Here is a 26,033-nt window from a genome sequence, read left to right as displayed (position 1 = left end):
TTTGTCTTTTTAGTCCGTTTAATTTCATGACATAGACTTTACAACCTGATGATGAGAGCATTGTCTCTTGAAACGCGTTGTTAAAATATATGTATAAGAATCGCGGTTGAATGCTAACAGTGATAATCATACATATTAGTATTTTTTGAGAACATTTCTCTTAGAGTACAACCGTTTTTTTTATTACTTAACACTGAACATGAGTAGTAACAACCGCAAGAAACTTTCTTCATGAGGTTACCGGTTTCGGTCTGTTTTTACCATCTTCAGACCTCACAGCGTGATGGTAGACGGATCACGAGCTACGACATAAGCAAATAGCTTTCGCGGAGTCGTAGCGCCTGCTCCGTTCACAGCCACCGCCTACCATCACGCTGGGAGCTCTGAAGATGGTCTAAAACAGACCGAAACCGGTAACTTCATAAAAAAAGAAGCTTCTTGTGGTTGTGACTGTTCATGTTCATTTTAGAACCACACATACACTACTGGCCATTAAAATTGCTACACCAAGATGAAATGCAGATGATAAATTGGTATTCATTGGACAAATATATTATACTAGAACTGACATGTGATTACATTCTCACGCAATTTGGGTGCATAGATCCTGAGAAATCAGTACCTAGAACAACCACCTCTGGCCGTAAAAACGGCCTTGATACGCCTGGGCATTGAGTCAAGCAGAGCTTGGATGGCGTGTACAGGTACAGCTGCCCATGCAGCTTCAACACGATACCACAGTTCATCAAGAATAGTGACTGGCGTATTGTGACGAGCCAGTTGCTCGGCCACCATTGACCAGACGTTTTCAGTTGGTGAGATATCTGGAGAATGTGCTGGCCAGGGTAGCAGTCGAACATTTTCTGTATCCAGAAAGGCCCATACAGGACCTGCAACATGCGGTCGTGGATTATCCTGCTGAAATGTAGGGTTTCGCAGGGATCGAATGAAGGGTAGAGCCACGGGTCGTAACACATCTGAAATGTAACGTCCACTGTTAAAAGTGCCGTCAATGCGAACAAGAGGTGACCGAGACGTGTAACCAATGGCACCCCATACCATCACGCCGGGTGATACGCCAGTATGGCGATGACGAATACATGCTTCCAATGTGCGTTCACCGCGATGTCCCCAAACACGGATGCGACCATCATGATGTTGTAAACAGAAACTGGATTCATCCGAAAAAATTACGTTTTGCCATTCGTGCACCCAGGTTCGTCGTTGAGTACACCATCGCAGGCGCTCCTGTCTGCGATGCAGCGTCAAGGGTAACTGCAGCCATGGTCTCCGAGCTGATAGTCAATGCTGCTGCAAACGTCGTCGAACTGTTCGTGCAGACAGTTGTTGTCTTGCAAACGTCCCCATTTGTTGACTCAGGGATCGAGACGTGGCTGCACGATCCGTTACAGCCATACGGATAAGATGCCTGTCATCTCGACTGCTAGTGATACGAGGCCGTTGGGATCCAGCACGGCGTTCCGTATTACCTTTCTGAACCCACCGATTCCATATTCTGCTAACAGACCATTGGATCTCGACCAACGCGTGCAGCAATGTCGCGATACGATAAACCGCAATCGCGGAAGGCTACAATCCGACCTTTATCAAAGTCGGAAACGTGATGGTACGCATTTCTCCTCCTTACACGAGGCATCACACCAACGTTTCACCAGGCAACGCCGGTCAACTGCTGTTTGTGTATGAAAAATCGGTTGGAAACTTTCCTCATGTCAGCACGTTGTAAGTGTCGCCACCGGCGCCAACCTTGTGTGAATGGCCTGAAAAGCTAATCATTTGCATATCACAGCATCTTCTTTCTGTCGGTTAAATTTCGCGTCTGTAGCACGTCATCTTCGTGGTGTAGCAATTTTAATGGCCAGTAGTGTATTAAACATGATACACAGTTTTCCATGTACACTTAGGGAACTGTGTGTAACGTTTAATAAGTGTTAGTTTTTCCAGAAGTGGATCACAAGAATACCCAAATAGAATAGAGCAGTGGAGCACCCCACTCATCTAAAACATCGCGAATACTTATAGATACGACTCTGACAGGCGACACGTACGTAAACATCCTGCCTGATCATCTGCATCCATTCATGTCCATTGTGCATTCCGACGGACTTGGGGAATTCCAGCAGGACAATGCGACACCCCAAAAGTCCAGAATTGCCACAGAGTGGCTTCAGGGACATTCCTGTGTGTTAAAACACTTCCGCTGGCCACCTAACTCCCTAGACATGAACATTATTGAGCATATTCAGGATGCCTTGCAACGTGCTGTTCAGAAGATATCTCTGCCCCCTAGTACTCTTACCGATTTATGGACAGCCCTGCAGGATTTATGGTGTCAACTGCCTCCAGAACTACTTCAGACATCAGTCGAATCCGTGCCATGTCGTGTTGCGGCACTTCTGAGTGCTCGCGGGGAGCCCTACACGATATTAGGCAGGTGTACCAGTTTCTTTGACTCTTCAATGTAAATAGTGCCGTTACACATTCACGTCGCCATCTGATTTTACTTTGGATTCTGTGTGGGATTTCTTTGGAAGACGTACTGCAACTGAGTTACTATTTTCCCACGTCTGGAGCTGGAAGGTGCTCTCCTTGGAGAGTAACATAATGTCCCTCGAGAACACGTCAGTAGTTTGGCATACCACTGATAATGAGGAACGGTGTTGGTTGTTGGTAGTCGCCACATTCTAGACTAACGGATTTTCCTAATTTTCTTGTGGTTGGTTGAAAACGATCTCATATTGGTAACCTTTATATCACCCGAAATTTTACGCTGGTCTCAACAATAAAATAATCGAAAAAATACTATATACTCAGTTGTTTATTCCTATTCTGATAATTCGTATGACGCATATTGAAAAAAGAATCTTACTTTTGGTCAGCGCGTCAGTGACATAGATTCTAATGGTTGTTTATTGACTTTTGCCCCTCCCGTTACTGCTTTGTGGATTCGAACATTTGTAGATCTGATTTCATTCATATTTCATGAACATGAGGTGCTGAAACGTGTCTGGCGGTTATAATTTGCTCTCCTTGGGTGAACGAGGTTGCTGTTGTGATAGTAAGAGCATGAGATAGTTATCTTGGAAAAATAAAGAAAAAAACAAGAAGAAGAAGGAGAATACTTACTTTGTTTCACATTACAATAGTTTACTACTTGATAAAAAATGTTCAAATATGTGTGAATTTCTAAGAGACCAAACTGCTTAGGTCATCGGTCCCTAGACTTATACTCTACTTAAACTAACTTATAGTAACTTATGCGAAGAACAACACACACACACACACACACACACACACACACACACACACACACACCCATGTCCGAGGGAGGACTCGAACCTCCGGCGGGAGGGGCCACGCAGTCCGTGACATGACGCCTCAAACCGCGAGGCCAATCCGCATGGCTACTACTTGATACTTGACACACACAGGAATACCGTGAGTCAGACAGATGGCGAACTAATCTTCACATTTTACACACCGCAAAAACAAGTTTTGCATCATCCCGGTTCCCAGAATTCCTGAAGATAGGCTTTGACTGTGGATATTGTATCACAGACACAGTACCTTTGACTGTTCAGAGATGTCACTACACCCGCCCAAAAACGTGAACAACCATGCATGAGCAGCGCCTATTAGACGGAGGGGGTCCGACAGCCGATCAGGTAGTCGCTCCACCAGGAAGAAGGTGCATGGCTCGTGTTGTTTGTAATTCAACCATGCCTAGACGCTGTATATCCCGCTTCGATCGCATCCACATTGTTACTTTGTGCCAGCAAGGGCTCTCAACAAGGGAGGTGTCCACGCGTCTTGGAGTGAACCAAAGCGATCTTGTTCGTACATGGAGGAGATACAGAGAGACAGGAACTGTCGATGACATGCACTCTCTCAGGCCACCCAAGGGTAACTACTGCAGTGAATGACCGCTACCTACGGATTATGGCTCGGCGGAACCTTGACAGCAGCACCACCATGCTATTCGTGCAGCCACAGGACGTCGTGTTACGACTCAAAGTGTGCGCAATAGGCTGCAAGATGCGCAACTTCTCTCCCGATGTCCATGACAAGGTCCATCTTTGCAACCACATCATGAAGCGCGGTACAGATGGGCCCAACAACATGCCGAATGGACCGCTCAGGATTGGCATCACGTTCTTTTTACCGATGAGTGTCACATATGTCTTCAACCAGGCAATCGTCGGAGACGTGTTTGGAGACAATCCGGTCAGGCTGAACGCCTTAGATACACTGTCCAGCGAGTGCACCAAGGTGGACATTCCCTGCCGTTTTGGGTTGGCATTATGTGGGTCATATGTACGACGTTGGTGGTCATGGAAGGCGCCGTAACGGCTGTACGATACGTGAATGCCATCGTCCGTCCGATAGTGCAACCATATCGGCAGCATATTGGCGAAGCATTCGTGTTCATGGACGACAATTTGCGCCCCCATCGTGCACATTTTGTGAATGACTTTCTTCAGGATAACGACATTGCTCGACTAGAGTGGCCAGCATGTTCTCCAGGCATGAACCCTATCGGTCATGGGTAGGATATATAGAAAAGGGCTGTTTATGGACGACGTGACCCATCAACCACTCTGGGGGATGTACGCCGAATCGTAGTTGAGGGGTGCGACAGTCTGGACCAACAGTACCCTAATGAACATGTGGATAGTATGCCATGACGAATACAGGCATGCATCAATGCAATAGGACTTGCTACTGGATATTATGATGTATCATGCAGCGTAACTTGCTGTGACAGTGCGAGAGAGAGAGTGAGAGACAAAGATATTGTTTATTACTCTGTGGCGGTCAGCGCTCACATAATTATTCTTAGGAGATAGAGCTTTTGGTTCTTCTTAAGAGTAAAAATTTTGAGGAGGACGAGGAGACGGTGAAATGGGAATAGAATTCAATCAGTTAGCCGGAGATGACAGATAGAAGGGAATGGTAGATGGACGTAAACCAACGCGTCGACGGTTCACCTCAAGACACAGAAGATTAACAGTGTTGTGTTTCTTTTGTGAAAAGTGTTTAAATTCGTTAAAAAAACCCATATTGTAAATATTTTTCCATTGTAATTCAATTAATTTTCTTTGCAAATGAGAAATACGAGGATGGTAAATCTACCCCGAGGTTTTCCTTGGTTTTCCTTTGTGGGGTTTGACCGAATGGCTAGATGTATTTACCCACAACAGTGAGACTCCTTTGAAAAAAAAAAAAAAAAGAAAAAGAAAAAGAAAAATTTTTTTTTACCACTACTACTAGGCTAATTACTGTTTAGCTCTACAGGACCTTTATACTTAAATATTTCCCCACACCACCTAGTATTGTGAGTAACTGTATGCTCACTGTTGTGGGTAAATACATACAGCGTACACAGGGCGATGTGTGAAACTGATAGCGATTACACGCTTCCGTTGTTGTAGAAATCTGCTCCAGATGCTGCAGATACCGTGTTGAGCTGAAAGTGGTAACCAAAGTACGGAGAAATATTCTTCGGGGCTCTGTTGCATAGCAATCAGATTGCTTTCAGTTCTGAGAAATGTCCAGGTACTATTGTGGATTTGAATGATCCATGAAGTGACTTCTTTTCCGAAGAAAACATCGAACTATTTCACTAGAACTGAACGCTCCCGTCGGAACTGTTCTCAAGCTGGTGTTTTATTAGTAAATCACAATAGAAGTATATCGCTGGGTGTATAATAACACGTACCTTCTTGAAATGAACAATATTTTATTGTTCTATTAACTGATTTCCTTCCATATACACATTTATTTTACAATGTGAATCAAAAACTCGCAATGGCATCGATTTTTACATCACAAGAATGGCTCTCCTTTCCTCAAAATCCCCTAAAATTTTTTACTCTTAAGAAGAACAAAAGCTCTATCTCCTAAGAATAATGATGTGAGCGCTGACCGCCACAGAGTAATAAACAATATCTTTGTCTCTCTCTCTCTCTCTCGCACTGTCACAGCAAGTTACGCTGCATGATACATCATATATGCCCCTCTTGTGGACGAACGTTTTTGGGCAAAAACAAACACGAGCGTTCACACAACACTATATCGGTGATTGTTTATGACGCTGTATTAATGTCCACTGGAGTATTAATGTCCACTATATTTCTTATGATATTTTGGTATTAGTGAATGACTATCTAAATGGAAATTATAGATTTGGGTGCATATACTGCTGACAAAGCCTGTGCTTCTTGAAAATTCCTGATGCAGCTTATATGCATAGCTTACATGCTTGCTTTTATTCATTTGTCGAGGATGGCATGAGATATGATCAGAAACCTTTTTCATCATCACTCAAAGCTTCTGTCACTCGCCTTTGGATGTCTCAAACGGGTAATCTAGCCATTCGGCCAAGCCCCTCAAAGGAAAACTAAGGAAAACCTCGGGGTAGATTTACTATCCTCGCATTTCTCATTTGCAAAGAAAATTAATTGAATTACAATGGAAAAAAATATTTACAATATGGAATTTTTTTTGAATGAATTTAAACACTTTTCACAAAAGAAACACAACACTGTTAATCTTCTCTGTGTCTTGAGGTGAACCGTCGACGCGTTGGTTTACGTCCATCTACGATTCCCTTCTGTCTGTCATCTCCGGCTAACTGATTGAATTCTATTCCCATTTCACCGTTTCCTCGTGGGTATTATGGTTTTCCGCATATGGTTAACATGAAAATAAGAGTCAGTGTAAGTTCCGTGGAAAAGGTGTTTGATCTATGCTGAGCTGAAATAGAATCTAATCTAAAGTTCTTTCTAATTCTCTGTCCTGAATTCGAATTATTCGGAAGTCGTAAGGTGTTCTTCATTTCTATCAACAACCATAGAATGCACTATACACAAATCCAACTGGTGCTGCCGTGTCAACTTATGCTCGTCATCTTTCAGATGGACTTTAACACTTGTTGATGTGCTCATGACTGAAAGGCATTCGCTCAGTTGGTAACTTCGCGAGCAACAATTGACATAACTTGATTTACATACACAGGTTTGTTACAACAATAGTACAATTATAAAGACAATGTTCATCACAAAAGATTGAAACAAAGTAATAGGCGTCCTTTTTTTTTTTTAAAAAAAAAACTGAGAACAGGTTACCCCTTCCGAACAGCATGACTTCAGCTCAGCCAGTAAAAAAGCAAATACAAACATACACTGACATTGTTAAATTGACATAAGAAAAAATATCTTACCATAGATTCATTTGAGTCACTAACCCATGGTCATTGTGCATTGTGAAACCTGATTGAAGTTACTATCAACTAAATAAACAAAAAATTTTAAAAGAAATCATTCATACTATAGCTAAATTCTCTGCATACTGAAAAGAGAACTTATCTTTACAGTGGAAAACAAATACATAATGTCTGCATATCTCTCGTACATTATGCCTGAAAAGAAAAACTAACTACTAAATTGCAAAAAGAAAGAAACTATCCTAAGTATGATTCATAGGTTTAATGAAAATTGTCTAATCAATATTATTTGATAAGAATAGTATCTTCAATCTTCAGAATCTTCAGTCATCATGAAATTGCTTTAACAAGTGATGAGCATACATTCCTTTCACCTTTCCATTCTTCACATCCTCCAAACATAAGGTCCTGGATGAGGTATTTTGGTAATCACAAATGGTCCTTGATACAATAATTGCCATTTTGTGTTCATCCTCTGTATAAGTGAAGCATTAGGATGAGTTTTTACTTAAACTTGGTCTTTCACTTTATATGTTTTTATTTTTCCAAGTCGATTGTCAAAATATATTTTCCTTTTTCTTGCCTTGTCCATTATATTGAGTAAGAATTGTCGTACTTTATTTTGTAGGTCTATTTTGTTAATAGCTACTTTAGGAATTGGTCGAATCCAGTCATTCTGTTCCTGTTTTCCAAACATCAGATCGTATGGGGTGTATTCTGTCGTAGTATGTGGCATATTGTTTACAATTTCCTGAAAATCGTGAAGATAATCGATCCATTTGGGTTGCTGGTTGTGGCAATATGTTCTCATGAACCGGTTTAATTCACGAAAAATTCGTTCCACGAGATTCGCCGAAGGGTGGTACACTGATGTTAGAATTTGTTTTATACCACAACTGGTTAATGCTTGCCTCCAACGAAATCCAGTGAACATTGACCCATTGTCAGAAAGAATAGCCTCTGGTTTGCCTACCTTGACTATACAATCCTTGACCAGCTTCTTGGCTATGGATGCAGCAGTAGCTGATTTTAATGCATAAAGTTTGACATACTTAGTGAATATATCAAGAAAAGCTACAATATATTTGCATCCTCCTCTTGATGATGGTAGAGGACCACAGACGTCGACCGAAATGATTGACAGCGGTTTAGTGGGTATAATAGGATGTAGGAAATCTTTCACACAAAAATTTCCTGGTTTGGCTAGCTGACAAATTTTACATTTCCTTAACTGTCTGTGTACTTTCCTGCGAATATTTGGGAAGTAGCAATATGCTTGAATCTTCCGAGCACACTTTAATACTCCAAAATGTCCCCAAGTGATGTGTGTGTGTAAAATTAGGTCATTCTCATTCTTCTCGGGAATACACACCTTCCAATTATCTGCATCAAGATGCCCTTTGAAAAATAAGACGTCGTCCACAACTTTGTACAGTCTCTTCAGATCGTCGTTTCCAGGCTTTGTTAAAGTTTCCTTTATTGAATGCCAACGAGGATCTTCACTCTGTAGTTTTTCCATGTTCTTACACATGTCAAGAAAATGTTTCGTATATATTCTATCAGTCATTATAAGAACATTAAATTCGGACGGTTTGTCCGTGATGTTGATAGTTGACAAATCTCCATCTGGCATTCTAGACAGTTCATCGGCGATGAAATTATCCTGTCCGCTTATGTATTTAATTTCAAATTGAAACTCTTGGAGTGAGAGCGTCCATCTTGCTAATCTTGGATGTAATAATTTACATGTTTGCAAAAAACTTAACGCTTTGTGGTCACAGTATACTGTTGTCTTCGCTCCGTATAAGTAATAGTAAAATTTCTTAAATGACCAGACTACAGCCAATGCTTCCCTTTCGGTAGTCGTATATGTTCTTTCGCAAGCAGTTAAGTGTCGGCTAGCAAAATCTATTGAACAGAAAGTTGATTTTCTGTCTATCATCTTTACTTGGAAGAGGCATGAACCTATTCCAGTTTCCGAAGCATCTGCCATTAAACCGAATTCTTGGCTCATATCTGGATGATATAATATTTGTGAATTGACTAAGGCATGTTTTATTGCTTCAAATGCATTCTGACATTGTTGCGTCCACACCCACGGAGTATTTTTGCGCAACAAGCTGTACAACGGTTCTGCATTAATAGAGTGGTCGTGAATGAGACGCCTGAAAAAAGAGACAACTCCGAGGAAGTCCTTTAATTGCCTTTTTGTTGTTGTAACTGCAAAGTTTTTGATTGCCTTTAGTTTCTCGGAGTCCGGTAAGATGCCTTTCCCATTTATAAGATGACCCAAAAATTTCATTTTATCTCGAGCAAAATGGGACTTTTGCAGATTTGCGGTTATGCCTGCTTCCTAGAAACGTTCTAACACTCTTCTCAATAAATCAACGTGCTCCTTCCATGTAGTCGTAGCTATGAGCATGTCGTCCACAAACAAAGTTAAATTTCTTCGAAGTGCAGGTCCCAATGCGTAATCTAGAGCATTTATAAAAACTCCTGGGCTCACGTTTAGCCCGAAAGGTAAAACCTTAAATTGATAGCTTTTACCTTCATGTACAAACGCGGTATACTTTTTTGATGGTTCATCTAGAGCCACCTGCCAAAATGGACTTCTCAGATCAATATTTGTTATATTTTATCCCCTCGAACTTTTGAATTAGCTCATCGATATTTTCCGGATGAGTTCGCACGGGCACGATAATCTTATTTATCTGCCGTGCGTCTAGCACGAGACGAACTCTTCCTCCCTTTTTCGAGACAACATGAAGCGGACTACAGTATGGACTCGTCGAAGGTTCGATCAGATCCCATTGAAGCATCTGGTGGATTTCCGCATCAACTGCCTTTCGTTGGTGCCACGGTACTGGATAAAAAATACGGCAGAAAACTTGGTGTGGTATCACATCTAAATGGCATGTGTATCCCTTGATTACACCAGGTCTTTCTTGAAAGACTTCATGATATTCCTGTAGAAGATCATATAATTGCTTTCTTTGGTGTTGTTGCAAATATTCAGGTTCTTGCACCTTTTCATATACCATATCTTCCGGGTTTCAAACTGGTTGCAAGTAATTAATTTGGTAATACCGTGCAGGTTTGCTATGTATCCACTTTATTTGCAGCTTTCGTCCCTGACAATACTTTCCATGGGTACTATATTCCCTGAAAAAATTCACTTGATGTTTCTGATCCATTATTGTAAAACTGGCACGGCCTAGAGAAAAATTGATATGCCAATTTCTCTCTCTAAATTCATCTACACCCAGGATACAGTCCTCAACCAATTTTTCTATTACAAGGATCGTGCAATTTATAGCTACATTTCCTATATCTAACTGGAGTTGAGTCTGCACTTTAACCTGAGAAGACTTATGACCAGTAGGACCCACAATTCTACAACACTGAACAGGAAAAATCGGTGGATTTGCTTTTTGAAGTATTCTTTGAAATAACTTCTCAAAAACGACTTTTACTGCTGCTCCTGTATCTAAAGTAACTTGTACAGTAATGCCTTCAATTGCCGCCTGAATTTTCGCAACAGGTTCAGTGATATGTTCCTCTTGACAAGGCATCATATCCTGCTGAAGTTCTTCTATTAATAATCTGCCATCATTGTACCGAAAAAAATTGACGCTTGAATTTTCGCTTCTCAAAACTTCCTCGACTGCACCGTCGGGGCTTCTGACAGTCGAGTTTAGTTCGACGATTGTCCATTATTAGTAGATGTCTGCTCCGTTACGTCAGTTATTATTGGTGGTTGATTTCTCCATTCATTTGCATTAGCATCTGGTACCCAACCTGAAGTTTGTGGTTGGTTGTGATATTCTTGGGTTGGTTGCTGATATCGGCGTTTTTGCTGATAATTCCCTTCTTGATAGTATCCTTTCCTCTTCTTATTATTCTTCCTCCATTTCCATTTATATGTTTGTTCACATTGTTGGTCATGATTACACTGGTGGGGATTTTCTCTTACCAAATTTCACGTTTTTCTGGAAATAATTCACCTGTGGGTTTGGTGAATTGTGTGCAAAAGGTTTGTTTCCATACTGGTTGTTGTTACTATTGTATTTGTTAGGTTGGTAACTTGGTTGGTTATAGCGCACACGTGATTCTTCGAACAGAATGTCTATTGAATCCAATGTGGCTAGAAAATCTTCCACATGTTATTCAGGCACATGTAAAAGTTTTTCCTTAACTTCAAGTGGAAGTTTGCCCTTTATTCGAATGATATCCTACGTCGGGATTGATTCATTCCAGTATTTGCTTTTATTTATATACTTCTCGAAATACTTTCTTAAAGATCCATTTTTGACAGAAAAAGTTTGTGGGTCAAAAAATTCCTTACGTAGTCTTTCTTGTACTCCCTTATTCCAGTATTTGTGCAATGAAGCGCGTTCAAATTGGTCATAATCTTGACACCAATCGGATGCTTCTGACGCCCACATCGATCCATCTCCATGTATGAATCCTGCAACGTACATAATTTTTTGTTGCTCAGTCCACATTCGCGGCAATATCCCTTTAAATTGCTTGACAAATACCACGGGATTGATCGACTTCCTTTCGGGAGTAAATATCTGGAATTGACGATATTTAAGCATTTTTTCTTCATTCATAGTCGCAGGTGTATTCTGGTGGCTACTTCGCGGTGAATGATAATCTCGATAATTTGTTTCTGGTTGATTACGTGAATATGCACCAATACATGGATATTGTTGCAAGGATTCGGTTTCACTGGTTTTATCAGGAATAGTGTCTGCTTTTGATAAACTGCAAGTAGTATGTGCCCCTCTAGTATTATCTAGACCCTGCTGGCATGCTTTTAATGTATTTTCTATCTTTGCTTTTCAAGCAGGAAATTCATCTCCTATATTCTCCTTAATCTCTTTAACTTCTGCTTTAAGTTGTTCTTGTGCAGTTTCGTTGTTAACTTGCACGTTAGAAACCGTTTCTTTCAAGGTTTTGTCAACATAATTTCGTACTGTCTCGGTTTGCTCTTTCGCCCAATCTTCAATGTCCTTAGAGAATGCGATCTTATGTTCATTGAAAAGTTTCTCTATGTGTTTCTCGCCTTCGAGACTGAGAGTATCTATCCTCCGAGTAAGCTCAATGACAGCTTGCTCGTTATCGTGCTGAATTGTGTTCACGTCCTGCGCAATAGTGTTCTGTACATGAATAACTTTTTGCACTTGATGATTTAGTGTATCTTGACGACATAAGATGTCTCTGTATTTGTTTGTTAATTCCTGATACTGTTGTTCTTGTGTAACTATGAGTTGTACCTGACTGGCAATCAAGTGACTCTGCTTTGTTTCCAAACTCTGGAATTTTTCAGTAATCTTATCACTTATTTCTTTTAGTTTATTAGATTGCTCCTGAGCCAAATTAAATTGCGCACTCTCCAATACTTGGAATCTACTATTTATGTCATTTGCAAACGTGCGTGGTTTCCAATTCCTGGATTCTATGATTAATATCGTTTGCAAACGTGGATTGTGTGGTTTCCAATGCTTTTATCCCTTGTGTTATTACAGTCAAACTTGACATCAGCTGGGATAACAAATCGGTATTCTCAGCAATTGAAGATTGCACTGGGCTTAATGAGGATTGTACCGACACAATTTTCGGTACAGTCATTTCGTTTTCGCACGCGTCTGTGTCAGAGATGAAATTCATGTTGTTTGTTGGTTGCTGCATATTTCTCTGGACTTCTTTCGACATATGAATGTCGGAACTAGCAACCGTTTGTGTCGAAGGCGTGAGCGCATTAATTACTGCTGGTTGATCAACCGTAATCGACATATCGCTAACTGCGGCGGTATTAAATTCTGTGGCAGTAGTTGACGATGCATTCACACTATTCAATTCATTTTGTGGCATTGTGATGCGTGCTTGCTTATTGGCTTTGAGCATAGATCTAGTTATCACCATGTAAATAAGCAATTGACAGTTTTACGCTAAATAAGTCCTACAAAAGTGACTATTAAATTATACACACGCAATAATGCTGTTAATGTACACTTTACAATGTGACACAAACACAGTACATAGATAACACATAAAATATTGTCTTACTATATCTACTGAAATACTGGAATTCTAGTAAAAGTATTCACTATTTATACTTAGAAAATTAATACGTGAAAGGTCACTACAATGCATAAATGCTCAAGAAAGCTAGTAATTCAAATGTTCTGGCCTTTTTCAAGTTTCTGCTCGGCTGCTGGGACGGCGTACTCGTTCTCTTCACAAGATACTCCCGCACGATCCGTTAGCATGAAACATACAAAGGACCATAATGTAGTTACTCTATAAAACTAGACATATATACACACAATGAAACATCAATTACTAAATTACTAACATAGTTATATTGCAGGTTCACTATGAGTGTTGTATCAGGATCGTGTCCTGTCACGGTCGCCATATATAAAGACTCCTTTGAAAAAAAAAAGAAAAATTTTTTTGTTTACCACTACTACTACTAGGCTAATTACTGTTTAGCTCTACAGGACCTTTATACTGAAATGTTTCCCCACACCACCTAGTATTGTGAGTAACTGTATGCTCACTGTTGTGGGTAAATACATACAGCGTACACAGGGCGACGTGTGAAACTGATAGCGATTACACGCTTCCGCTGTTGTAGAAATCCGTGTTGAGCTGAAAGTGGTAACCAAAGTACGGAGAAATATTCTTCGGGGCTCTGTTGCATAGCAATCAGATTGCTTTCAGTTCTGAGAAATGTCCAGGTACTATTGTGGATTTGAAAGATCCATGAAGGGACTTCTTTTCCGAAGAAAACATCGAACTATTTCACTAGAACTGAACGCTCCCGTCGGAACTGTTCTCGAGCTGGTGTTTTATTAGTAAATCAGAATAGAAGTATATCGCTGGGTGTATAATAACACGTACCTTCTTGAAATGAACAATATTTTATTGTTCTATTAACTGATTTCCTTCCATATACACATTTATTTTACAATGTGAATCAAAAACTCGCAATGGCATCGATTTTTACATCACAAGAATGGCTCTCCTTTCCTCAAAATCCCCTAAAATTTTTTACTCTTAAGAAGAACAAAAGCTCTATGTCCTAAGAATAATTATGTGAGCGGTGACCGCCACAGAGTAATAAACAATATCTTTGTCTCTAACTCTCTCTCTCGCACTGTCACAGCAAGTTACGCTGCATGATACATCATAATATTACAGGTATCGGTGTGTACAGCAATCTGGACCACCACCTCTGAAGGTCTCGCTGTATGGTGGTACAACATGCAATGTGTGGTTTTCATGAGCAATCAAAAGGGCGGAAATGACGGTTATGTTGATCTCTGTTCCATTTTTCTGTACAAATTCCGGAACTCTCGGAACAGAAGTGATCCGAAACTTTTTTGATGTGTGTATATTAGGCAAATGACTTCAGAATGTTAATGTACTGACCACTGCACATGCACGTTACTGAACTGACTAGCAATGTGCTGAACAGCAACAATTTTGTTTTTGTTTTGCAGAAAGAGAAGAAATTCGTGTTTGTGGCCTGCAGGACGCCGCTTGTATCGAGCATCACCAGGGTGAGTTTGTATTGTATTTTCTTTCCTCAAAATGTCATATTAGTATCATACTCATGCGTCCAGATTTCTTCAGTTTTACAGCAATTCTTTACTTTCTAAAAGTCGAACTGACAAAAAAAGTAAATATCCCTTTGTCATGTAATTATTTTCGCTGTTGGTCGTGGTCGGCACTTGGATGGGTGACCATCCAGGCCGCCATGCGCTGTTGCCATTTTTCGGGGTTCACTCAGCCTCGTGATGCCAATTGAGGAGCTACCGAATAGTAGCGGCTTCGGTCAAGAATACCATCATAACGACCGGGAGAGCGGTGTGCTGACCCCACGCCCCTCCTATCCTCATCCTCCACGGCGGTCGGATGGTCCCGGTAGGCTACTCGTGGCCTGAAGACGCAGTGCTTTTTCTATGTAATTATTTTGAATTCTCCGCTGTTCCCGTTAGTCAAAGTTCGAAGCAAACACTCGAACTATATCGAAACGATAGCTTCAGAAGGTAGGCTCTTTGTTCATCAACATCTTAATTTTCAACTGATACCAGTTGTTCCTTATGTAACATAACATGCACTTTCGGCTGGAAAATAAAATTACTCGAAATTACCCATCTCTTTTCTTAGCACCGTTTTTATTTATCCAGTCAATTTGCATTGTGCCAAACCCTTTCGAAGTTTCATACATCTATGATTTATAGATGTGCAGACTGAAGCAACGAATGAAAATTAGCACCAAGGCCAGGTTTGAGCCTCGGTCTGCTGCTCACAAGGCAGATGCACTAACCACTACGCTACCCTGGCATAAGGGCTCAGCAGAACTCCATCGACTACCGTAGCATGCCTCCCTACTCAATCCAAATTCCCATTCACTCCTCAACCCATTCGGTATTCCCGCTTAACTCTAACAGCACTGCAGAGGCTCTTCAGCTGCATTGGATTAACACATCAGCATCGAATGAAACGGGGGATCCTGCCTGAAACCCAGGAATAGGTGCCTTAATCAACTGATTCTGTATGTCTCCAGACCTTTTCAAATCTCAATCATTTGTGATGTATTTATATGGAGACTAAAGTGACGAATGAAAATTTGTACCAAAGTCAGGTTTCGAAGTACCTACCCCTGGGTTTCGGGCAGGATCCCCCATTTCATTCGCTGCTGAGGTACTATTCAAATACAGTTGGAGAGCCTTTGCACTGCTATTTGAGTTTAGTAGGAATACCAAGTGGGCTGAGGGGTGTATGGGAATTTGGATTGAGGAGGGAGGCGTGCTAGGCTAGCCTACATAACTGTGCACAGCCACTGTGCCAGGGTGGCGTAGTGCTCAGCGCACCTGCCTAGTGAGCAGGAGACTTGCGTTCGAATCCTGGGCCTGGCACAGCTTCTCATTTTTCGCTTCTGTCTGCATGTATACATCATGGATGTTTTTACTTACATTTACTTTATTAGCATACTTTGTGTAATTCAAGTATTTACAATTAATTCCACCTTCAGAAATTATCCCGAGTATTACTAACTTTTATTGAATATTACACTCATGTCTTGTTCGATTGGTTCCATCGGAGCTACCATCCAATGTGGGCTATTTATATTCCAGTGTGAGACCCAAAAGTCGTTCTGAAATGCCACAAATGAGGAATTCTCTATCCCTCGTGGGAAAATCTTTTATTGTCTGTTTCCACGCCGCTGTCGTTTCCATCTTTGACCGTCCGGAGATTTTGATAGAAGTATACGTTCGGCTATGGCAGTGGTGCGAATCTGAGAGCGCCATCGCAACACTTTCAGTAAAGTTCACTTGCTCTTTATGGTAAAACATCTTGCCGTATGGATAGTCTGCTGTGCGCTTTACTCACCCCCTACCCCCTCCTTAAATATGGCTGCGAAGTCCAACGAGATGAGATTTTACACTGAGTCCGTGTGCTGCGGTTGCGTGGATCAAATGCTTAGCACCACTCGTTGTTACTTTAAGCCAGTCTGTGTCTTTTACAGCTTCACAGTCAAGATGAAAGGGAAGCTGTAGTCTCTCATTGCGTTTTTCAACCCTTCTTTTGCCACCGCCGAAGAAAAAGGGGGTGAATTGCTGTCGAACAATATACACTCCTGGAAATTGAAATAAGAACACCGTGAATTCATTGTCCCAGGAAGGGGAAACTTTATTGACACATTCCTGGGGTCAGATACATCACATGATCACACTGACAGAACCACAGGCACATAGACACAGGCAACAGAGCATGCACAATGTCGGCACTAGTACAGTGTATATCCACCTTTCGCAGCAATGCAGGCTGCTATTCTCCCATGGAGACGATCGTAGAGATGCTGGATGTAGTCCTGTGGAACGGCTTGCCATGTCATTTCCACCTGGCGCCTCAGTTGGACCAGCGTTCGTGCCGGACGTGCAGACCGCGTGAGACGACGCTTCATCCAGTCCCAAACATGCTCAATGGGGGACAGATCCGGAGATCTAGCTGGCCAGGGTAGTTGACTTACACCTTCTAGAGCACGTTGAGTGGCACGGGATATATGCGGACGTGCATTGTCCTGTTGGAACAGCAAGTTCCCTTGCCGGTCTAGGAATGGTAGAACGATGGGTTCGATGACGGTTTGGATGTACCGTGCACTATTCAGTGTCCCCTCGACGATCACCAGTGGTGTACGGCCAGTGTAGGAGATCGCTCCCCACACCATGATGCCGGGTGTTGGCCCTGTGTGCCTCGGTCGTATGCAGTCCTGATTGTGGCGCTCACCTGCACGGCGCCAAACACGCATACGACCATCATTGGCACCAAGGCAGAAGCGACTCTCATCGCTGAAGACGACACGTCTCCATTCGTCCCTCCATTCACGCCTGTCGCGACACCACTGGAGGCGGGCTGCACGATGTTGGGGCGTGAGCGGAAGACGGCCTAACGGTGTGCGGGACCGTAGCCCAGCTTCATGGAGACGGTTGCGAATGGTCCTCGCCGATACCCCAGGAGCAACAGTGTCCCTAATTTGCTGGGAAGTGGCGGTGCGGTCCCCTACGGCACTGCGTAGGATCCTACGGTCTTGGCGTGCATCCGTGCGTCGCTGCGGTCCGGTCCCAGGTCGACGGGCACGTGCACCTTCCGCCGACCACTGGCGACAACATCGATGTACTGTGGAGACCTCACGCCCCACGTGTTGAGCAATTCGGCGGTACGTCCACCCGGCCTCCCGCATGCCCACTATACGCCCTCGCTCAAAGTCCGTCAACTGCACATACGGTTCACGTCCACGCTGTCGCGGCATGCTACCAGTGTTAAAGACTGCGATGGAGCTCCGTATGCCACGGCAAACTGGCTGACACTGACGGCGGCGGTGCACAAATGCTGCGCAGCTAGCGCCATTCGACGGCCAACACCGCGGTTCCTGGTGTGTCCGCTGTGCCGTGCGTGTGATCATTGCTTGTACAGCCCTCTCGCAGTGTCCGGAGCAAGTATGGTGGGTCTGACACACCGGTGTCAATGTGTTCTTTTTTCCATTTCCAGGAGTGTAGATAACAACGCTAATGGTCAGAATTTTGTTTGCAGTAGAATCAAATTTTCTTCAGTACTTTGCGCGACCCTTTCAAGTATCTTAGTTTCGACGACTTGATTTCAGACGTTGTGATGTGTTTCTCCAGGAGAGTTGGCGCGCATGCGATTCCACACGTCAGGTGGAGACCACGTCGGAAACGGTGGGAGAGGCCAGGAGTCGGCGGACCCGACCGCCAGCTGCGTGTGCCTGCCCCAGTGCTCCGACAAGTTCTACTCGGCCACCGCCGAGAAGGTCGTTCTCAGTCCGCAGCTCTTCAACTCGTCGCTCGTCCTGTGAGTCTGCACATGCATATATACGTGAGCCGTGCGCGGCTCGTGGTCATGCCATTTATTGTTTGTCATCTTCTACTACGGTACTGCCGCCTCGTTTTCTTATTCCGTTTACTGGCGTCGCTAACTCCCTGCCTTACTTTCCCGTGAGTGGCAGCAGCAGCGCGTATCGATAGTGCACTGTCTCTGGAGGGACCGATATTATTTCCGGGCCGTCGTGGGTCTGGAAGTCGGTTGAAGACGGACCAGCAGTGCAGTCGGAACGCAGCAGCACGGAAGTTCAGTGGGGCACGGAGCAGCAGTCGGGTACCAAGCTGGCAGTCAGAAGCAGGCGGGTCCGCACGGTGCAAGGCGCAGACGGAAGGCCGTTGGTCGGTCGGTCGGCTGGTCATCGGATGGCGATATGTGGACTGCTGAGCGCTGGCGAAGGTGGGCTGCCGTTGGTCGGTTGCTCGGGCGGTCGTCTCAGTCGACGATGTCTTGGATCCTCGGGACGAACACCATTTTCCGAGTTGGGATGTGGTTGGACATTGTTGGTTCGTTGGAACTGAGCAGCGACGCAGTCTCCACAGCGCGAAGCCAGGCCGGGGCTTTTGGCGGCGGGCACGCGCTGTTGCATTTGGAGGCGCTAGCTGTGTGAGCGACTTTCACTTTCTTCCAAAGCAGGATCCTCAACTTGAGTATTTAGTTACCTGTTCTTAAAACTCGACTGTTAAGATTTGTTCGTTATTTGTGGTTTGTTGTTTTCTCAGCCGATGACTGGTGTGATAACAAGTCGTGTGTTTTGTTGCTTAGAATCTGCAGCCTCCCGTAGTGACTTGACAGTTGTGACTTGTGTTTTTGGCATTCTTTTAAACTTGTCTTCAGTGGTGTTTGATGCCTTGATCTTGATGAGGCCGAGATTAAAGTTATTGGCATCTTGGTTTACTCATCATTGGCTGACATTTTCAATTGTCTGGGAAGTTGGATCTGGCCATTGGAAATCGGTCAGATTGTCGGTGGTTGTGAACCGTCCCTAGGTCGTGTTGCCTCCTGATTAAGAGGTTGTTGGTCTGGCTGCCTGTCTCATCTAAGCGTGCGTTAGTGTTATTTCCCAGGCCGACCCTTGGAACCTTCTGAGCGCCGCTCCTTCTGTTTTACATAGTGATTTCCTTTTATTTTTAAGTACTGTGTGTGGTCTTCAGCCGATGTTTAGCTTATTTAAATTGCAAGGCTGTTCTTTTAGGCCTTAAGCCGTAAAATTGTTTTCTGCATGGTGTGTGTGGCCTTCAGCCGAGTTTTAATATCTCTGAAACTAAAAATTTTGGTCTTGCCCTTAAGTCATAACATTGTTATTCTTTAGTATGAGCCGAGTTTTACATGAAATATTTTAAGCTAAGGCCCTCAGCCTTTTTAAATTGAAAGCTCTTTTCGTAGGCTTTAACCCGTTAAATTGTTTTGTTGATATGCGGCCTTCAGCTGAGTTTTGAGATTATTTAGAATTAACATTGAAAATCTTTGTTTTGGCCTTAAACCATAACACTGTTCTTGCTTAATGTGAGGCCTTCAGCCGAGTTCTATGGGAGAGATGTAAGCTAAGGCCTTCAGCCTATTTTTATGGAAGTAAAAGAAGTGAAACTTCAAGAAGAACTACTGTACCTCAGTTCCTTGCTTAGGCCTTGGGCCTTGGATTTTCGTATGTGGCCTTCAGCCGATTTAAATTAAATCTCAGGAGCTTTTACGTTAAAACTCTGAGAGTTTTTTAATTCTTGCTTATGCTATTGTGTGTTTTAAGTAATAAAATTTATACGTTGAGTGTAACTGGCGGCAACTTATTTTGGCCCCTTTGCACGCCCGCTCTCTCCTGCTAGATCAGGGATTTCAATACATGTACGATTTTTATACATACACTTTCGGAAAAAAATTAGTACTCCCTTTCAGAGGTTTCTAATTCACTCTAAATTTATTGTTGCAACAGTGCATATGGAGTTCATGAAATGATTACGTTTCCAAATCGAGAGAATAAACTGTTATGAGGTACCAGGTATCGACCCAAGATGCAACATCCGTATTAGTACGTGGTGCAGCCTCCACGGGCGGCAATGCAGGTGCTGACTCTGGGATTCAGTCGATAGTACAGATGGTGAATACTGTCCTGGGATACATTATGCCACGCCTGCTCAACCTGTTCACGTTGTCCTGTAAGAGTTGTTAGTTGACGTGTCGCACGAGTCACTTCTTATCCCATTATATATCACACGTGTTCAACTGGAGACAAGTCCGGAGGTCGTGTTGGTCAGGGAAGCTTCTGATGCCTTCAGACCATCTTGAGTTTCAGTAGCAGTGTGTGAGCGAGCATTATCCTGTTGGAACAACTCATAATGTTCCTGTTGAAAGAATGACAAACGAACCGGTCTAACGACATTCGAGGGCTGGTTAGCGTCCCTCCAGAGGCAGCAAAGGTGAACAAGAGTTATAACTTTTCGCACTGTAGACCGTAAGGCTTGGGGTGGGCCAGTGTGTTGGAGGAAAGCGTTCTACGAGACGGCGTTCATCAGGCCTACGTCGTGCACGCAAAGGAACATCACTTGTGTGCAGGCAGAATCTGCTTTCATCGCTGACGACCACGGCGCGCCATTCCATCTTCCAAGTGATCCTCTGGTAGCACTTGTCGATCCGAACTGTGCACGCCGATGGTGTGGCGCGAGTGGAAGATAGGCTAGAGTTGTGCGTGCCCGTAGTCCCCACTGCTAATAACTGGTTCACAACAGTTCGTGTTTACACGTCTCAGCACACAAGCCCTCTTATCTGTGCTGTGGTAGCTGTGCGAACTGCCACTGCTGCCCTTACTATACGATGATCCTGGCAGACGTCTGTGCTGTGTGGACTCCAAAACCTCGTCTACGGCAGAACGTCCTCGTGGCCGTTGATACCATCACGTCCAACTTGTGTGAAAGTTCTCCGAAAGGACCGTCCCGTCAATAGGAAGGCCACAATTTGATCCCTTCCAAACTAGCTCAGTTGGCTGTAAGAAGCATGAGTGCATCTCTGTGGCACGGTCGCCTGCTCTTTCCGCACTTTCGCAACACAGTCTTCTGGCATTCCCTATTAAAGAGTAGACAGTGATGGTACACTGTTAGCTACGCCACTACGCTACCTGTTGGCGGACGACGTTGAAACCCTTACAGTACTTCTACTATCTCCCAGGTGGCAAATTCCGTCATCGGATCAAAATCAATATCATCTTTCCAGGTGCGCCAATATTTTTTCTGGTAGTGTATTTGACGTGCAAAATTTACCGTGTTTCCAGTAACTTCGGCTAGAAGAATGAAGGTTCCTTTCGAAGGTACCCACCACTTCTAGTCACTTTACGGAAACCGTTCTTATTTTGGTGCGTCAGAGAACTATCGGGATCTTTTCGATTATTAGTTTCCTGCCTTTCCTGTGCTCATCATTTTATTGCGATGCTCACTTTTCCTTTTTTCTGACCTTGCTCCTTGTTTAGTGTTTTAAGACTCCTCTTTGTTGATTTCATTTTCTTCTTAGTTGGAGACTGGAAATTGGAAACGTTGAAAGTGCCAAAATTCGATATTTGTCACGGTTGATAACTTGAGGTACGTTGGAAATACCAGAGAAGCGTTCGCGTTCTTCAAAGTACCCCCACTGCGTTTAGTAGTGTTAAGTTCATTTGTTCGTGACATTAGGAACGCCTTATGTGTCGATGGTGTCCGACCGTGGTGGTACACATGTTGTAACGTGTTTCTCGCTTGCTTTCCTATGTGCAACAAGCAGTAGTTCATTTAACTTCATTCCAGTTATCTTTTACTTTTATCTTTTGTGTCCAGTTCTTTATGATGGAAAAGAAAGGTAAGATTAGAAACACAGAGAATCATAATGAGTTAAGAAACCAACGAAGCCGCATGTAAGAAAGAAATGGCAGCTTTTTCTCAGAAAGAACAACGATAAAATTATGTAAGTTCAAACTGTTAAAATTTAACTACATACTGGACAGCGTAATGAAATAAAATTTCGTGTGATTTTGGGTTAAAAGTGAATGATCTTCCCGTACTAGGAAATATTCCTCATTTTCCATTAACCAACAAATTAATTACTGAAAAAAGAAAGACCTATTAGCCACGGTCGATCTTCTTGATGTGAAATGACAGGGAATTGTATTTTTTGTTGTGCCAGTGCTCTGTATTCTTTATCTCTGCTCAGAAAATAAACGAGGTGATGCTGTGCACATTCAGTGATTTCTTGGAAGGGAAGCATGGCAGTTACATCTTTACCTAAACTTCCGTTTCTTATATTTTTTAATTATAAATTGATTACACTTCTCCGACACATTTTCTGTCAGACGTTAAAAATGATGTGAAACAGTCATAATTTTCATTCCTTCGAATAAAAATGTTTGTGATGTGACTCTTTCTTGGCTTTTTCCTATTTTATTACATTTGGACATTTATTTATATGAAACAATTTGTTCTTGATCTATTCGTTGGTGTTTTCCCTACTTTAGGCTACTCATCTTGAGGTCACAGGTCTCGTATCCGTTTCTGTTTACAAATTTGTCCTTGGGCGGGACCCCCCTTGAACAAAAACAATTTTCTCTTCTTTTACCCAGACAGATTTTGGTGATGTAACTGCATTATCAGCGGGATTTTACTTCCTTTTTGTTAAACAATACGAAAAATGCTTTTACGACCCGTACAAATATAAACTGAATTCCTTATGCGAGTATTCATAACTTATAAAACAGACAAGACTTTTTATATATACTGTAGTTCTTGGGGTTTTTAATGTTTTAATGTACAGTTGTTTTCCTTTTACGGTTTGTCATCTGTAGCCATATACAACTTAATGTACAGAAGTTATTTACAAAGAAAATTTACGAGTGGAGATGTAATGATAGGCATTACATGAATTAGTTCTGTGTTGAAGGCTGTATGTTTGTATGTGTGTGGCTGTTTTTGTGTCTGTATATGCAAGTATTTCACTTACTTTTTTTGCTAACGTAGTTTTGTAAACTGTGACAGTGAAAGTAAAAATTGTAGTTTTCTCAGTGAAGATAAGGAAATTACAAAAAATTAATTCTTATAAGGAAGGTTTTTCAAGGTATTCCAAGGTACAACGTGGTCATGTACATAGAAAGAGATATTCTGTTCGAGTTTCAAGATGTTGCACTCGAGATAATCATGTCAGTACCACATTTAATTGTCTACGCGTTACATTATTACTCTACTACACACCATTAATCAGTAAGTGAAATCAAATTAAGTGGAAGTATTATCAAAAACCAGTTACAAGTTAAAAAACCTTTTAAAATAGAAGCTGAAGGCAACTAACAGAAATTTCCATTTTCAAGACAGGGAACGTTTTTAAGACATTGAAGAGCTCAGTTCATTTGAAAACGTCACTTGTTCCACGGTAGAAGACATTTCGTTTCGAGATGCAAGTCGTGCATGACTGACGAAGTATGACTTAACTGTCCACACGCTATGTAACTAGTTGTAAAAATATGCAGAATGTTACTCATCACTGAAACTCTGTAACTGAAGGATTAAAAGTATCCTCCAAATACATTTAATATATTACATAGCAATAGAACACATAGGACTCGTAATATTTGCAAACGCAACCTGATGTCTCACAAGAATAAAAATAGTAGAAAATGCTGCAAACTTCTCATGGCACCGATCAGGAAACATCATGTGTTCCTAGGTACACTGTCTTCCAGGTACAGCAATCTCCCTATGGTGAATATTAGTAGTCATACAACAGTGTCTTGGGTACACCCGGAGTTCTTTCACGTATGAACATTTCTCTCCGTTAAGAATAACGTGCTGTGACCTCTTAAAGCCGATCACAGAATTCGTCTGTTCCGTACGCTCATATTTCTTTCATTAGATGGCGGCTCGGAACTGAACGCCTTCCGTCAGTCAAGGAAGACGGCATCAAACTGGGCGACTGTATCTATTGCTTTCTGGATCTCGTGGACGAACAGATGGAGCTAGGTTTCACTCAATAAACGTTTCCGGAATTCATGTTGACTTCTACAGAGGAGATTTTCAATAAACATCACATAACACGCGAGCATAAGATGTGTTCTAAAATTCGACAACAGAATGACGCCTGTGAAGGAGTCTGTAGATTTCTGCGTCTGTTCGACGGTATTGCTCCGTGCACTTTTTCAGTGAGTAGAAGCCTCCTGTTTTCCCAGCGACCGAGAACCTACAGCAGACTGTTGCCAGAATAAGAGCACGTTGTTTCACACTATGTAGAATCGTATCGAAATCCCATCTGTTCCTGTCGTCTGTGCTATGCCAAGCGATTTCAGCTGATATTTGCTCAAGCAGTTACTTATTTCGACATCTGTCATTTTGACGTTCGTGCGACGACTGAAAAGTGAAACCGCAGTACTCTCTTCCCCGGTGAAATGATTTTGGAAAAAAATCGGTTTGTTTATAAATAACTCATCTGCTACCAGTCACGATTTTTTTTTATTTTTCTCACGACGTATTTGGAAATGATTCCAATTTTTAAGTGAGTTTTTTGTGTTTGTCATGTCATTCCTATGTAACTTTGTTGATGTGTGAGATAGGAATGACATAACAAACACAAAAACGCACTTGAAGAAGGGAATCATTTCCCGAAACGCGTCGTGAGAAAAAGAAAAAAAAGAAAATCATGACTGGTAGCAGATGAGTTATTTATAAAGAAACCTATTGTTTTCACAGTCGCAGGCTTTCAGAACCATTTATAATGGATCAAATCAGATTTTGAAAAAAAGGGATTTAGTACTTCGGGCTTCACTCTGTCAGCCTCTGTTTTCATGCCGTTAAGGCAGGGAGAAGTTGGACAGATCGCTTGTTTAATGATTTAACATAAGACCAAAATCAGTTAGGGTTTTCGGACAGGTCAACAGACAGAGTTTTATTTTCGAATCTGTTTTAGGCTTCACGCACCGCTCTCCATCTGCTAATTACGGTTTTTCGTAGTTTTGTTTATCCATGAGGTTTTTGTTACGTTTAAATCTGCGCTGAAGCTCTCTTTGCTTTCGGAGCAGCTTTCTGACACGGCTCCCGAACCGTAGCGGGTCATCCCCACCCCTCACAATTTTGCTCGGCGTACATTTGTCTAAGGTGTCTAGTCAATACTCTTCAACTTTGTCCATTTATACTCGTTATTTTCACTCTCAGAGAAGAATGTTTTGCTCTGAGTGCTCAGGTTAACTGTAAGGTCTTTCTCGGTCTTCTTCTTTTTCTGGTTTCATCCGGATTTCTGGTGAGCGTTATGGAAGGTGGCCTGTTCTCCGGCATCCAGGCTTAACGCGCAACCCAGTGTAGCCATAGGTGCATTACTCGGCCGATACTATCGTATTGCCTTATTCTCCATTCCAGTAGGTTTTCGTTCACAT

The 26,033-nt window shown here is 42.4% G+C and overlaps 1 protein-coding gene across 1 annotated transcript in view; it reads left to right on the top strand.

The window, feature by feature from the left end:
- Positions 1–26,033, top strand: part of LOC126195504 (pickpocket protein 28-like) — a 119,228-nt gene that overhangs the window by 64,836 nt on the left and 28,359 nt on the right. Inside the window, exons 8-9 of the mRNA XM_049934132.1 lie at positions 14,764–14,823; positions 18,454–18,640. Of these exons, the coding sequence (XP_049790089.1) occupies positions 14,764–14,823; positions 18,454–18,640 (247 nt within the window). The remainder of the gene's footprint in view (positions 1–14,763; positions 14,824–18,453; positions 18,641–26,033) is intronic.

The sequence above is a fragment of the Schistocerca nitens genome, chromosome 7 (assembly GCF_023898315.1).
Source record: "Schistocerca nitens isolate TAMUIC-IGC-003100 chromosome 7, iqSchNite1.1, whole genome shotgun sequence".
NCBI classification, from domain to species: domain Eukaryota; kingdom Metazoa; phylum Arthropoda; class Insecta; order Orthoptera; family Acrididae; genus Schistocerca; species Schistocerca nitens.
The sequence above is the reverse complement of the archived record's forward strand: the minus strand, read 5'-3'. Positions and strand labels throughout refer to the sequence as shown.